This window comes from Castanea sativa, chromosome 8, assembly GCF_040712315.1.
Source record: "Castanea sativa cultivar Marrone di Chiusa Pesio chromosome 8, ASM4071231v1".
Classification (NCBI taxonomy): Eukaryota; Viridiplantae; Streptophyta; class Magnoliopsida; order Fagales; family Fagaceae; genus Castanea; species Castanea sativa.
In genome coordinates, this window is record NC_134020.1 from 54,674,569 (window position 1) to 54,691,109 (window position 16,541).

Genomic DNA, 16,541 nt, shown 5'->3' on the forward strand with positions numbered 1-16,541 from the left:
GACCGTTAGCTGAAACTAGCCGTTAGGCTCTGAAGTTTCTATTCTGCTATCAGAAAGCACAACATCACGACCTGATTTAAAGTCTAAATATTCAAAGTTTCATTTGAATATTATCTAAGTTCGCTAATCATCTAACACTTCTATTGAGCTTCCACATTCTTGTTTTGGATTTATCTGCAAAACAGAAAAAATACAACAGTTATTTTCTTGTTGAGGAAATTAAAGATTGTGTGAAGTTTTAAAAAGAACCAAATAATATTTATTTGTGCAATTTTGCTTACTTCTTCAAAAATTTTCTTTTCTTTACTTCAGTACAAATTGTTTCCTTGGATACTTCATTTCCATTCTTCGTCCTTTTTGTTGTTTCCTATAATCAAAGATGCAATATGTCATTATGCATCACTGATAATATTATAACTTCATCAATCAAGTATAAGTGAACCATTTTTACCTGTAATTGTTCATTTCCTTCAATTTCAAAAACTCTAGTTACCGTAAAGTTCTGTTTGCGAACGAAGAAATTGTATGCAGTAACTTTCACTTGGAAGATGTAGGTTTTCCCAATAATGCATTTGATACTATTTGGAATAATATTGTCACCATCTACATCCTATTATTAAAAAAAAAATGATTTCAATTAGTGTATCATAATAGAATTAATTTAATTAAAAAAATAACCTATTTCTTTCATTTTTACCTCTTCTTCCATATTGGAGAGTTTTGTATCAAGAACTTTAAATCACTTCTTTGCTTCCTTGTCAAATACATGCAATTGTCAAGCCTGTATTTGAAATATTATTTTCAATTTACATCAGCATTTATATATATATTCAAAATTAACCAATAGTAAATATAAAGAATTACTTACCTATTTTTTGGAAATTCACATGCTTTCATACATGTGTCACACCATAGTTTTAATTCATGTTTTTTCAACTTATTAGGACACTCATCACAGTAGACATAAATCGTGTCACATTCTACCAAAAGTGTGATGTAAGATCACCCACTAAAAAACAAGGCAAAGCTATGGGGCAATAGACTAACCACTCATCAATCAATACTAACCACTCAAGCCAAAAAAGTATAAGGTAATCGATGAATATCACTAGACTATGCAACCATAAAGTGGGATTGCATAGATACTAACCACTCAGGCCAAAAAAGTATTAGGAGATCAATGAATGTCACCAGACTACCGTTTGAAACCACCTTGAGATAAGACTAACCACTTAGCAATACAATGGGCGATCTTCCCTTGGCTTGAGCATGCCTAACCGTGGCCAAGTGCATGGGGGGATGCCATCATGCATCGCCAAACTACTCCTCCCCACTAAAGAGCACCTAGGAGCAGATCCTTCCTAGCACTAGGAAACATGCTAGGAAACATTGATTTGTAGAGGAAACATAATGACCTCTTTTGGGGCAATTCTTTGAATCTTGTCCTTATTTTTTGCACACATGCTAAGAAAAATCCAATTTTGAAGTAGGAAAATTTTCAAGTACAGATTCAACATTTTTTTTTTTAATTTTTGGAAGTTGAAAATAGGAAAAATCATAAAAATTAAAAAAAAAGTGCTCGAAATGCTGAACTGATTGTTGGAAACCCTCTCTGAAATCTTGGAAAGAATTTAGGAATGGAATGAATTTAGGAACACAATTTGGCCAAAGGGAGGGGGACGAGGCGATGCAGCGTGCAAGCGGGCATGCCGAAATAAACTCCTTTGGGCATCCCAGCATGCACAAAGAACCTCCATTGGGCATGTTGGCATGCCCATGGCAACCCCATGTGCATGCTATCAAGGCCAAGGCATGGCCACATGCACGTTGCCAAGATCATGGTAGCCCAACGTGATCATGTAGCCAAGGCCATAGCATGCCCGCGTGCATGCTACCTAGATATCCAAGAGAGGCCAAGTAAATTTGTATGCAGACGGTGTATGCAAATTAAGTGCATCGTGGCAGCTCAATTGTGCCAAAATGATGGCCTAAGAAGTGTTATGGATCTGATAACCAATACCCTCTGTTGGGCATCAAGGTCACGCAGACAATATAATCAATATCCCCCTACCGTAATTTCTCTCTCTCTAAATCCGATCTTGATCTAAACACCTCCATCTCTCTTTGATCTCTCCAATCTAAAAGAATTGAAGCATCCATGCTCCTCAGCAACAAACCCCAGCCACCACCATCTCTCTCTCTCTCTCTCTCTCTCTCTCTCCGAGCATAAAGCCACTCTGTGGACCTGATCTTTCCAAACCCTAATAGAAGTTTGAGAAGCATGGAGACAAGGGTGCAACCACTGAGATATATTTAGACTACAAGCTGAGTGACAAAGGGGTAGTTCAGATGGAGTATAAGGTGATAGACTATATCAAACTTTGCTAGCTATTATGGGGGGACAGCATGTGTGAGTATCTATGGAGCAGATCCTTCCTGGCACTAGAGTAATCTCCTAGAAAACTGACCACAAGTTTTTTCAAAGTGTGTTGAAAAGACATATCTATACCATGATCCATCGCATCAACCATTGCTAGTACAGAAAAAAGATAAAAACGATGGAAGGGATAGAAGGCAGAGTCTTGATTCAATCCCATGCGATATCATCCTCTATAGTCTATATGTCCTCAATGCTTCCACTTTTTTGTGTCTTCAAATTGAAGTGTGTGTAAGGCATGTCATGTGTTACTATTAGTGCCAAACATTTTTTTTTGATAAGTATTAGCACCAAACTTTAGTAAAAGTAACTTTTATAGATGATACCCTCTAAACCTAATGAATAACCTCAAATAGGGTGGGTGAACTTTCCCCCCAAACATAAAGAAACTATTATTTTTAGGACAAAATTTAGCTACAAAATTGGTTATAACCTAAGGCTACAACCTCACTTATTATATTTTTATTGAAGGTGAATTTCAACAAATCCACCATTAGATTACATTTTCTTCTTATATTCTTCATACTTGCAATATTTAGAGAAAATTAAAGATTAATAGTTATGTCATCAATAAATTGTTTAAATTGCAAGTTTTTGTTAGTTTAAAATTATGTATAAAATATAATCTTGTAGATAATATAGTAAATACTGATTGACACAAAATTTGACATGTGTATTAAGAGCGTAAAGAATATGCAATCAAACGATTAGATTTTCAAAATATGTTATAATGTTAATGATATTGAGTTAAGTTGTAACCTTAAGCTACAACCAATTTTGTAGCTAAAGTTTGTTTTATTTGTGTGTAAACAAATATTAACTATGAAATAGACACATCATTAATAAGCTTGGACAGGAGGACAAAATTCAAAACTCCAAGAGTAGAGATCGATGAATGATATTAGACTAATAGGTAGTTGTGTTGTGCATTGGAGTTTCTATGGGTGAATAAAAAAAAAGTTTACACCTGCTAGTTCAGCTTAAAAGACAATAGCGCCCATCAACTATTGACAGCTTAGAGAAAGTGAGATCGATGGATAGAGGGGAAGATCGAGGGGAAGGCCGCTTCGGTGTTGGTTTGTCACCGACGAGATGAGAATGGATGACCTTGGTGGTCGGCCATGGAGGTTCAGAGAGAGAGAGAGAGAGAGAGAGAGAGAGAGAGGTTTCTAGAAAATTGGGCATACAGCTAGGGTTTTCAGTGATTTAAGTAGTAGTGGACAAGCAACCTCAACCAACTTTTTAAAGAATAGTTCTTTAAGCCTCATATGAGAAGAATGACATTTGAAAAATAGCAAGTGGAAAGCATTATCATGCTACTGGTATGCTTGAAAGGCATAAAGGCATAGTAACTCACATGAAACAGAAGCCAACCTATCAGACGTTGTCACTTTTCCCAATTAATATTTCCTATTTTCCTTTGATTTTGTGATTTCTATAAAGAAATTTTATTATGTAATGTCTAGTTACAGGAGCTGTACAGCTTTTAAGTAAACTTCCTTACAGAAGGAATAGTTAAAACACACCTGTAGCACTTTTTATTCCACCATTGAGTCAATTCCCAAGAGTTTTTAATATATTGATGGTTTGTTGAAGAACACATTCTTCACATACAGATCTAAACGTTGTACGTCTTTTTTGGTATCAGATCACAGTATGTTTATGTGTGTAATTGTGAATGATGGATCAAAAGTGGGTTCAAGTAAACAAAAGTGAGTACAAATAATTCACCATTTACATCAGCACATGTCGACATATTAGTGAAATTGATAGTAAAATTGAGCGGGTCACTTATTTGAGGGCTAAGGCATATACAAAACTGGAGATGGGTGATCTGCTTCACTTGGGGATGGGAAGGTGTTAGGCACCCAACCCCACCCCCCGTCCTTAACTTTTATGTGTTTGGTTAATAACTTGTGTTAGGTTGTGATGCTTAAGCTTTCTACATTGATTCTATGCGGTGAAGCCTAGGGTTTGTTGTTTATCCCTGCATTCCTCTTTTATCCTTATTTTTCTACACTGTTCTACATCAAGCACACAATATGTTTAAATTGTTAAAAGAAAGTATCAATCATCAAATAAGAAATGAAAATACCTGATGTCTTTATAATTTCAAAATTACCTGAACTTAATATATAGGAAATGGACAATGCAGAAAGCCCCCTTCCAACAAGAATGTGCACAAAAGACTTGAGTTTAGAAAATCCCCTGCAGAGAGAAACATAATTCTGCAGTGGTCATATGAATCCAATACCGGAGTGACATAGCAGAGCACAAAAAAAAATTTATGGGACTCTTTCCTCGCGAAAATTTCAAATCAAGTTGTGACATAGTCAAGAACAGGGTAGCTAGATATGTTTCATCAACAGCTCCAAAAGAAAAGTAGAAAGGAAAAACGGCAAAAAGAAGAGAAACAGAAATACACCTCTAGAAAGGACTCCACATCCCAACAATCAAGATCACTAATTAGGAATCCTAATTATTTAAGAGACTGCAGTCTTTGCAAACCCCACTCCATTCTAGTGGAAATAAGTTTTTTGCTGTCCTCAATTGCTAAAGAAATTAGATTGGATAGCAGACCTACTTCTAGAAAAGACTCAAGTTGTGGACATTTTATGATTTGCAAAAATTCAAGGGAATGTTTTATATTTTCAATTTCAAACATTCAGTTGTATGTTTGTATTTTTTTTTTCCCGATGTACGGCTAAAAAGAAATATAAGTAAAATCAAGATTGAACTTAGCTGCACAAGTAGAACCAATACCTGATTTGGGTTGGGGCATCCTTTATGCAGTAGATGTGACCAATCTTTCACCACTATTTTCCCTTCTTCCTTGGCAATTTTTTTGTTAACTGCTCTTCTGGCATGTGTTTGACCAAGCCTTTTGTGGCACTTGCTACTGACAAATGGAAATAATCTTACAAAAGAACCCAAAAAAACTTGAGAACACCAACTTTGGACTAACAATTTTAGAAGAAATCCTTTTATTTTTTCCATTTTTTATCGGATTAACAAATTTTTCAAATTTATTTATCCATAAACAATGTAAAAAAGAAGCATAAATAAAATCAGATGGAGGCTTAGAGGGTTGAGTGGAACAAGTACCTTATTGTCAAATGGGATTTGATCTCATCTACACTTCTGGCTCAGATAATGAGACTTCATCATTGATTTGTATGATCGATATGTGAGCAATCTTGCGCCACACTTTTATTCTTTTATATGGAAATTTTTTTTATCACAGCAAGACATTGACGAAACTGTAGCTTAGAATGGAGACAAGAAACCCCATCTTCTGGCATCTACTTTAGTCTGGGGTAGTTTGTGATAGACAATAGTTGAAGAAAGGTAAGGATTTGAAGGCCCTTCTTGTCTAGGGATCTCAAATTTTGAAATTCCTTTATAGGAAGAGTGCTAATACTTGTGGAAGTCCTCCTCAGGAAAGCACTTCTCTTCCCAGCAATCATGACAAGAAAATAATAATTGATTAGGAGACTGCAGTCTTTGCAAACCCCACTGCTTCCTTTTGGCAATGCAGAAGCATCAATGGCAAGACAATTCATATTGGTTGGCAGACCTTCTAGAAAAGACTCAACTTGTTGACAACTTGCGATATCCAAAATTTGAAGAGATGGGAGGAGCGTATCCATGTTTTCAGGAAGTGACTTTAGACGAAGGCAATCATGAACTTTTAACAGTGTAAGGTTGGGGGCTGGCAATCCCCGAGTGGGAGAATCTATAAAATTAAGGCATTCCTTGATTTCAAAAGCTAGGATTAAAAGTTCATGTCCCTCCCAAACTGAAAGAGACTTATGTTGCCACACATGTTGATTTTGAGACTACAAAACTTTGGAAAGATATCCAAACCAAATTATGACATAGAGTTATATCTATCAAATCAAGGGAAGAGTGACATGGGAATGAAGGAAATTTTAATTCCCTACATTTAAAGATACCTTTGAAGATTTTTTAGTGTAGTCAGTGAGCCTCAACCTGAGCAATATAGGGCCAGCAGCTGGATTTCCCTCTCTCTGCACCTCTGGATCCTTGTCTTAGCTTAGTTAAAGTTAATTTTCTTGATGGTAAGAAGGGAGTTGGGAAGATCCTACTGGTGTGGACAAAAAGGACAGAAGGAGCAGTGCCATGCTGAGCCTTTGGAGCTGTCTGGAGTTGGGAAGACAATCTGCACCTGCAGAGAGGTAATAACCAAAAGCAGACCTATCCTCGAGAGGCTTAATGTGAATTCCAAAATGTAAAGAGAGGTAGTCTTAGCCAGCCAATCTGCACCCACAGGTAGTTTGTAGCATCAGATGATGTAACTTGAATTAAACTAGGGAACATATATAAGATATACAACATATCCTTCTCTATGTGGTAATATATATCCTTTATGTTTTGATAAACAGAAAGCATTATGAAAAAAATGAAAACTAGAGATATATATCCATTACGTAGGGCCAAAGAAATAGAATTCTAAAAGATTGAGCTACAAATCTAAACCCCACCATAAAAATTAAAAAGCTCCCTTTCACTTTCTTAAATGCTTCAACTTTTCCTTGTTATGAATTTACTCCAAATGATGAATATCTACTTTCAAACGTCATAAAAATCAACAAAAAGGAATTATGTTTGATAAGGACTGAAGAACTCTTATTTTTAGCAACAAAGAATGTGTTTAAAAATTCTGTGTTTTGAAAATTTGCAGGATCCATACAGCATGGATTTTTATTGTTTGCGATTATAGAACATTTAATTAGGCAAGAAAATCATTCAATACATTAACTATTTATAGAGCGTACATAATGGAGAATAATTAAGCCAGTACATATTATTTCCAAAAGCTACCAACAAATGGAGAATAATTCAACATCATGGGACATCCCCAGTTGGACTGTAATGAACCCAAAAGCCAGTGAAATAGAATCCTTAGTAAAGAAAATATATTGGCACAACAAATCATTGAAAATATAAGTATGCAACTAGGAACATATTCAAAATTTCCTGTAATGAATGAAAATGTTTTGGCATAGGTGAAGTCTTTTTATGTTTTGGGTCAAAGCCAACGTTTACAGTGAGGTGGGGTAGGGGGAAATAGATACAGACTCCTTAGTCACATGTGTATTCTACACTAATCTCATCTAAGAGATTTCATTAATTGAATCTTGAAGAGCAAAAAAAAAAAAAAAAAATCCTGAAAACATTTAATGTTTTCAATTCCAATTTCTTTCATATATGGTAAATTATGTTTAATTTCCCATTTAAAGCAATAATGAATAAAAGGATGGTAGTCAGAATCACAATGAAACCCTGACCTGCATTGCTCAATCAAAACATTGCCTCCCACAAATAGTCATTGGCGCTTTCCATTCTCAATTTTTTTTTTTATCAATTCTGCCCTACTTTCCAACAGTCACAGAGTTTCCAAGAAACTAAGGTCATCTGCATATTTCATAGGACAAATGTGAGAATTACTCTCTATACTATAAATTTGATTTAATGAATCTGTTTAGACTTCAGTCACATGTGTATTCAACACTGAATCCAATACTAGAGTGACATAGTAGAAATAAAAAAAATTCATGGGACTCTTTCCTTGTAAAAATTTCAAATCAAGTTGTGACATAGTTGAGAACAAGGTAGCTAGATATGTTTCATCTGCACCTCCAAAAGAAAAATAGGATGGCAAAACGGCAAAAAGAAGAGAAACAGAAATACTCGTCCAAAAAGGACTCCTCATCCCAGCAATCAATATCAATATTTAAGAAAATCCTAATTATTTAAGAGACCACAGTTTTTGCAAACCCCACTCCACTCTAGTGGAAATAAGTTTTTTGCTGTCGTCGATTGCTAAAGAAATTAGATTGGATGGCAGACCACCTTCTAGAAAAGTCGAAGCTGTGGACATTTTATGATTTTCAAAAATTCAAGAGAATGTTTTATATTTTCAATTTCAATTACAAACATTTGGTTGTATGTTTATATTTTTTTTTCTTCTGTTGTACAGCTAAAAAGAAATATAAGCAAAAACAAGATTGAAACTTAGCTGCTCAAGTAGAATAAACACCTGACTTGGGGCATCCATTTTTTTGCAGCAGATGTGACCAATCTTTTGCCACTATTTTCCCTTCTTAACTGCTCTTCTAGCATGTGTTTGACCAAGCCTTTTGTGGCACTTGCTACTGACAGATGGAAATAATTTTACAAAAGAACCCATTAATACTTGAGATCTCTAGCTTTGGACTAACCATCTTAGAAGAAATCCTTTTATTTTTCCATTTTTTATCAGATTTTAACAAATTTTTTGAATTTATTTATCCATAAAAAAATTTAGAAAGAAGCATAAATAAAATCAAATGGAGGCTTAGAGAGTTGAGTGGAACAAGTACCTTATTGTGAAGTGGGATTTCATCTTGTCTACACTTTTGGCTCAGATAATGAGACTTCATCATTAAATTGTATAATAGAGATGTGAGAAATTTTTCACTACACATTTATTCTTTCTTTTTTTGGTATTGTTTTGTCAAGGCAAGAAATTTGCAAAACTGTAGCTTAGAATGGAAACAAGAAATCCCATCTTCTGGCAGCTGCTCTAGTCTGGGGCGTCTGAGATAGACAATAGTTTTTTTTGATAAATACTGAGATAGACAATAGTTGGAGAGAGGTAATGAGTTGACGGCCCTACTTGTCTAGGGATCTCATTTGAATTTCCTTTATAGAAAGAGTACTAAAACTTGTGGAAGTCCTCCTCAGGAAAGCATTTCTCTTCCCTGCAATCATGACAAGACAATAATATATATATATATATATTTTTTTTTTTTTTTTTTATAGGAAGACAATAATAATTGATTAAGAGAGTGCAGTCTTTGCAAACCCCACTACTTCCTATTGGCAATGAGTTTCTCAGAAGAATCGATGGCAAGACAAATCATATTGGTTGGCAGACCTCCTTCTGGAAAAGTCTCAACTTGTTAGCAGTTTGCAATATCCAAAAATTGAAGAGATGGGAAGAGCGTATTCATGTTTTCAGGAAGTGACTTGAGATGAAGGCTATCATGGACTTTCAATAGTGAAAGGTTGGGGTCTGGCAATCCCCCACTGGGAGAATCTGCAAAATTAAGGCACTCCTTTATTTCCAAAGCTAGGATAACAAGTTCATGTCCCTCCCAAACTGAAAGAGACTGGATGTTGCCACATATTGATTTTGAGACTACAAACTTTGGAAAGATATCCAAACTAAATGATGACAGAGAATTATATCTATCAGATATAACAAAAGACTCAAGGGAAGAGTGACATGGGCATATGGGAAATTTTAATTCCCTACATTTAAAGATACCTTTGAAGATTTTGTAGTGTAGTCAGTGAGCCTCAACCTGAGCAATATTGAGCCAGCAACTGGTTTCCCGCTCTCTACACCTCTGGACCCTTGTTTTAGCATAGTTAAATTTTATGTTCTTGATGGTAAGAAGGGAGTTGGGCAGATCCTACCGGTGTGGACAAAAAGGACAGAAGGAGCAATGACATGCTGAGCCTTTTAAGCTGTCTGGAGTTAGGAAGACAATCTGCACCCACAGAGAGGTAATAACCAAGAGTAGACATATCTTCTGGAGAGGCTTCATGTCAATTCCAAAATGTAAAATAGAGGTAGTCTTAGCCAGCCTGCACCCACTAGTAGTTTGTGGCATCAGATGATGTAACTTGAATTAAACTAGGGAACATAAGATATACAAAATATCCTTGTCTATGTGGTAATATATATCGTTTATGTTTTGATAAACAAAAAGCATTATGAAAAAAATGAAAACTAGAGATATATATCCTTTATGTAGGACAAATCATTAAATTCTAAAAGATTGAGCTACTAATCTAAACTCCACCTTAAAAATGAAAAGGCTCTTAGAAAGTGGAAGAGAGCTTTTTAATGAATAAAAAGATGGCAATTAGAATCACATTGAAACACTGACCTGCATTGTTCAATCAAAACATTGCCACCCAGAAATAGTCATTGGCGCTTTCCATTCTCAATTTTCTTTTGTCAATTCAGCCTTACTTTCCAACAGCCACAGAGTTTCAAGAAATTAAGGTCGTCTGCATATTTGACAAGGCAAATGTGAGAATTACTCTCAATACTATGAATTTGATTAAATGAATATGTTTAAACTCTTTAGTCACATGTGTATTCAGCACTGATCTCATCTAAGAGATTTCATTAATTGAATCTTGAAAAGCAAAAAGAATCCTGAAAATGTTTAACGTTTTCAATTCCAATTTCTTCATATATGGTAAATTCTGTTTGATTTCCATTTAAAAGAATAATGAATAGAAGGATGGCAATCAGAATCACAGTGAAACACTGACCTGCATTTCTCAATCTAAACATTGCCACCCACAAATAGTCATTAGCACTTTCCATTCTCAAATTTTTTATCAATTCTGCCCTACTTCCAACAGCCAGAGTTCTCAAGAAACTAAGGTTGTCTGCATATTTCACAGGGCAAATGTGAGAACTACTCTCTATACAATAAATTTGGTTAAATGAATCTGTTTAGACTCATTAGTCACTTGTATTCAACACTGATTTCATCTAAGAGATTTCATTACTTGAATCTTGAAAAGCAAAAGAAATTCTGAAAATGTGTAACATTTTCAATTCCAATTTCTTTCATATATGGTAAATTCTATTTAATTTCCCGTTTAAAACAATAATGAATAAAAGGATGGCAATTAGAATCATAGTGGAACGCTAACCTGCATTACTCAATCAAAACATTGCCTCCAACAAATAATTATTGGCGCTTTCCGTTCTCAAATTTTTTTTTTTATCAATTCCGCCATACTTTCCAACAGCCACGGAGTTTTCACGAAATTATGGTCATCTGCATATTTCACAAGGCAAATGTGAGAATTACTCCCTATACTATAAATTTGATTAAAAAATCTGTTTGTCGTCAAGACCCCCCTTTGGCCTTGTGATTTTTTTTTCGAGAAGAAGGAAAATAATAATAATAAAATATAGGCCTTTGGCTTTTGTTTTTTGGAAGAGAATTGCATTTTAAAACTACGGAATATCTGCATCCTCAAATTGTGAGCCATGGGAAGTCGGTGTTTTTTAAAATTGCCACTTTTAAAGAAAATTGTTTTTTCGTACTACAGATTTTCACAGCAACAACACTTTTCACAGATTTTACCAAGCCCTCAATTAAGATTTTGAAAATTGTGCTTTCAAAACCAAATGGACACCAATCATGAAGCATTTGGGTAAAATTGTAAAAGAAGAATCTTACCAAGTGGTGAAATTAACCTTGCATGTACAGGGGATCTACATCAGTCAAATAAACATCATTTAACAAATGTTCAAGCAATTTTTCTTATTTTCTAATTAAGCAAATCATTAAATCATATGGATACTTAACTGGTTCACTAGAATACGTAGCTGTGCATGAATTTTGAGTTGCGCACTTTTCCATTTTCACTTTGAAAGCATTGGTTTAACAAAGAACAGGTAACTGAGCATGAATCTTGTCATACTTTGGCAGCTTCTTCACAGAAATCAAGAGAGATATGTTCTTCTCCATTCACCATCGATGGACAACTTCGTGAGCCCAACATTGTAAAAAAGCGAATCAGACAAAGAATTAGCAAGTGTCAAAGAAATCGTTTATTATTAGTAGTATTTTTTTCAATCATATATAATTAATAGACAATTTATAGAAAAAAAAAAATAAATGTCAATGAATACAATTGAAAAGAATGCAAGTAAAATCAAGGGCAGGTCAAGTAAAACAAATACCTGATTGGCTTTATTTGATGTGTTGAGGATTTCTATGAAGGGGGTGTGAGCAATGTTGCGCCACTCTTTTCCCTTCTTCCTTTGCAATCGTTTCGTCAACAAAGGACATTCCCCGATACGTATGAGAGAGACGGAGACAGGCAGTCCCTCTTCTGGCATGTGCTTGAACTTAGGGCAGCCTGCGATGCCCAAATATTGAAGAGAGGTAAGGTGTTGAAACCCCTTGTTGTCCAACGTTCTCAAATTTCCAAATCCACCGAAGATAAGCTGGGTAACAGTTGTGGGTAGTAAATACTCCTCCGGAAAGGACTCCACATTCCAGCAATGAGGATCATGATTTATGAATTCTAATCTTTTAAGAGACTGCAGTCTTTGCAAGCCCCACTCCATTCTATTGCAAATTAGTTTTTTGCAGTCGCTGATTTGTAAAGAAATTAGATTGGATGGCAGACCACCTTCCGGAAAATACTCAATTTGTGGACAACTAATGATATCCAAAAATTGAAGAGACGGGAGAAACGTGTGCATGTTTTCTGGAAGTGAATTGAGACGAGGGCAATTACTGACTTCTAATTCTGAGAGCTTGGGGGCCGACAATCCTCCACTGGGAAAAGCTACAAAATTAGGGCAATCACAGATTTTCAACCTTAGGAGATCAGTTAGGTGATGTCCCTCCGAAACCGAAAGGGACTCCATGTTGCTACACCTTTTGATATTGAGAAAACGAAGCTTCGGGAAGATGTCTAAAAGAAATGACTTTTGAGAATTACAGCTATCTTCTATCTCCAATTGCTCAAGGGAAGAGTAGCAGGGGTACATCGGGAATTCTACTTCCTTACAATCACGGATACCAAGATATTTTAGTGTAGTGGGACTGGATAGACCACCACGAGGAAGAGACTTGAGCACAGGAAAATCGTAGATAAATAACGATTCAACACAGTGGTTGTGGTCCACTCCCTCTGGCAGAGACTCCAGGTTTTCGAATCCCCTTACTCCGAGGTGCAATGCGGGTGGCAATTCTTTCAACAGCGCATCATTGCAATTCCTTAATATTAACATACGAATAGAAGGAGCAGTTGGGAGAGAAGTCTCAAGCTGTTCACATTCATTAATCTCAAGTTCGGTTAAAGAAGGAAGGTGCTTGGGCAAGCTTCCACTTAGTTTTGGACATTCTACAAGATAAAGCTCTTGGAGACTCGGAAAAACTCCTCCTTCATCTTCGCCTTCTCCGTGATAAGGAGACCATTTCTCCCACTTCGACATTGCCTCAAATCTCAATATTTTCAGTGATTGAAATGGCGTAATAGTGTAAGAACCACTACCATAAAAGTCGCCATCCACGGTAACAACTTCATCAAACCCAAAAACGAAGAGGTCTTGAAGAGAGGGAAGTTGTCCAAGTGATGGCAAACTAGAGCAATTTCTACAAGAGTTTAGATGAACAACTGTTATATTTGAGAATGAACTATCTCCAATCCAATTCGGAAAGCTTGTGCCATTGTAATTCTTGATAACAAGCTTTGTTAAGCTCGTATGAGGCTGCAGATTGTTGAGTACGTCTCTTTCACTTTGAGAAATAATGCCATTGGCAGCATCCCACTCCAATGTTAGCTCCTTAAGGTGCTCCTTATCCTTCAACTTTGCTTCCAAAGCATTAGTTGAGTTTATCACATTCTGGAGATTCGATATCACAATGACTCCCTGAAGATTTGAAAGTTTTCCTAACTCTTCAATTTGGAATCCAATGTCCTTGCCGACAACAAATTTGGTCAAAGTTTGAAGACATTGTAATCGACCCATTTGTATTGGCATATTTTTTAAGCTAGTTCCACTAATATAAAGATGACGCAAATTAATGAGATTTCTCATATTTTTTGGCAACTTAACTAGAAATTTACACCCTGATAAATTTAACGTTTGTAAGTTGACCAACATACATGTAGACTCAGGCAATCTCTCAATCTCAGTAAAAGAGACGTCTAAATAGCGTAGATGTTTGAAATCTCCAATTGACTCAGGCAGCTCTATATTACAATAATGTGAAAGAGAGAGCACACGTAAGAATCTTAGTTTCAATAATAGATCATGTGGTACCTTATTTGTTAAGTAGAAGCATTTCTTCTCATTTTCATCTTCTTCTTTCATTCCTAACGAAATGAAGGTGCGTAAATTTTTAGCTTTGCACAAAGCCGTAAACTTCTCTGGGATGTCATACTCAATTCTTAAGTAGGAAAAATGACGAGTTCTATCTATAATTTTGTTTGTGTTATCCCCTTCCAATCTAAAACAAAATTTGCCAGATATAGATTTAGCTAAATCATGGACTAGGTCATGCATTAGAAAACACAATTTGCTTCCATTTGATCGTTGTAAAAGCGACCTCGATACTAAATCAAGGAAGTACTCGGCACCTATAACTTCCATTTCTTCATTCTTGTTGTGTTGTTGCAGGAATCCCTCTCCCATCCACAACTGAACAAGTTCTTCCTTTTTGAATAGATAATCCTTTGGGAAGATTGAACAATATGCAAAACATTGCTTTAAATGTGAGGGTAAGTAATAGTAACTTATTCTTAAAGCTGGAAGAATATTACCCCCATCATTAGGTAGACTCCAAATTTCGCTTTTCAAAATTTTATTCCATTCCTCTTCATCTAATTTAGAGTGCAATAGACAACCGAGTGCTTTTGCTGCTAATGGTAGACCACCACACTTCTTAACGATTTCTTTACCAATTCTTTCTAATTCTGGATATGCATTAGATTTTTCATTTTCAAAGGCACGATTTGCAAATAATAACCAACAATCTTCTTCTGATAATTTATTAAGACGAAGTTTTTGAATAGGGCTCATGATCGACGCAACACTGTCGTTGCGTGTTGTCACAATAATTCTACTTCCCGATGCTCCATATTTAAAAGGAATACTCAAGAGCGCCCAATCCTCATAATTTTCATTCCATACATCATCAAGAATCAGTAAACATTTATTTCCCATCAAATAATTCTTCAATTCAGTTTGGATCTTATTGAAGTCAGTGTCATCATGTTTTTGTGGACTGACAGACTCAAGAATTTTTTTGGTTATCTTAGGAACGTCAAATTCTTCTGAAACACAAACCCATGCTTTAAGGCTGAAATGTTCTATGATTTTTTGGTTGTTGTAGATTTGCCGAGCAAGGGTTGTCTTTCCAACCCCACCCATGCCCACAATGGGGATCACACCAGTTGAGTGGTTGTTGCTTGCTACATCGTTTGACAGCAGCAAGTTGACTATTGCCTTTTCATCATCAACCCTACCGTAAATTATAGTCTCTGGATCTACCAGAGAAGTTGTGGGCAATCTTTGGGAAGATCTCCCTTCAACACCTTCTCTCAGACCTATAGCATTTATTTGTGAAGCTAGATTTTCCAGCTTATCTACGACTTCTTCTATCTTTGATTCTAGTTTTCTCCCAAACTGATCAAATGAAGTAGAGATGAAGTTACGTACCTTACTCGTAGAGGTACCAAAATCAGCTTCCACCTGGCGCCGCAAAGCTTCAGTTGCAATCTCATCCAAAAGGTCCTCTGCGTGATAGACAGCATCCTTAAGCTCATCAAGCCATTCTTTGACAATTGTGTCTGTGATTTCCTTTTCCTCTGCGTCATTGAGCACTTTGCTGAGGGTAAGACACCATGTCTTCAGCTTTGTTAGTAGTGTATCAGGGACTTTTCTTCCCCGGATGAACTTCACGACCTCCGGAGATGCCATTCTGTCAAATAACACTTGAAGGGTTGCAGACAGAAATGCTCCTCCTACTAGTTCAGCAGCCATGATTTTCTATTTTGCAAATGGAAATAAAATTGACAAAGTGAGTAACTCCAGGAAACTAAAAGAGATTGGTTTTTGCTTTTGCTTGTGGTGTGAAAGCCTGTGCAGTTCTTAGGTCTTGTAACAAATTAGAGTAGATGCAGTTCTAGTCAATAGATTAGGTTCATGCATTCATAGTTGCACATGGACCACCTTGCCGTGTGTGGTTGGCTTGACCCCGCATTGCCAATAATTCAATAATGTCTTCATTGCTTTTTTTTTTTTAATTTATTTAACAAGAAAGCATGGCAGGGGCTTTCACATTGTTGAATTATTAACAACGTGGGGTCATAAAATGACATTTTGTCAAAAAAGCAACAACAACAACCAAAAAAAACTGAAAGAGATTGGCTTTTGCTTGTGGTGTGAAAGCCTGTGCAGTTCTTAGGTCTTGTAACAAATTAGAGTAGATGCAGTTCTAGTCAATAGATTAGGTTCATGCATTCATAGTTGCACATG

General features: G+C 36.0%; 1 protein-coding gene across 16 annotated transcripts; it reads right to left on the reverse strand.

Annotated features, from left to right (window-relative positions):
- Positions 1–71: 71 nt before the first annotated feature.
- On the reverse strand, positions 72–16,180 carry LOC142606993 (putative disease resistance RPP13-like protein 1). Of its 16 annotated transcripts, none has more exons than XM_075778394.1 (20): positions 12,228–16,180; positions 11,851–12,029; positions 11,722–11,756; positions 11,186–11,313; positions 10,796–10,915; positions 10,402–10,525; positions 9,774–10,105; positions 9,381–9,542; positions 9,120–9,204; positions 8,824–9,040; positions 8,482–8,616; positions 7,750–7,876; positions 6,394–6,718; positions 5,543–6,173; positions 5,201–5,336; positions 4,560–4,645; positions 698–781; positions 452–610; positions 282–367; positions 72–174 (listed from the first exon to the last, which is right to left on the reverse strand). In XM_075778394.1, exons 1-2 carry the CDS (start codon positions 16,044–16,046, stop codon positions 11,988–11,990), a joined length of 3,861 nt encoding a protein of 1,286 aa, XP_075634509.1. In that variant the 5' UTR covers positions 16,047–16,180; the 3' UTR covers positions 72–174; positions 282–367; positions 452–610; positions 698–781; positions 4,560–4,645; positions 5,201–5,336; positions 5,543–6,173; positions 6,394–6,718; positions 7,750–7,876; positions 8,482–8,616; positions 8,824–9,040; positions 9,120–9,204; positions 9,381–9,542; positions 9,774–10,105; positions 10,402–10,525; positions 10,796–10,915; positions 11,186–11,313; positions 11,722–11,756; positions 11,851–11,987. The 16 variants fall into 16 exon arrangements, with proteins under 16 accessions (XP_075634509.1, XP_075634508.1, XP_075634506.1 ...); XM_075778393.1 differs by having other exon boundaries at positions 9,317–9,542; XM_075778391.1 differs by having other exon boundaries at positions 9,314–9,542.
- Positions 16,181–16,541: the final 361 nt, after the last annotated feature.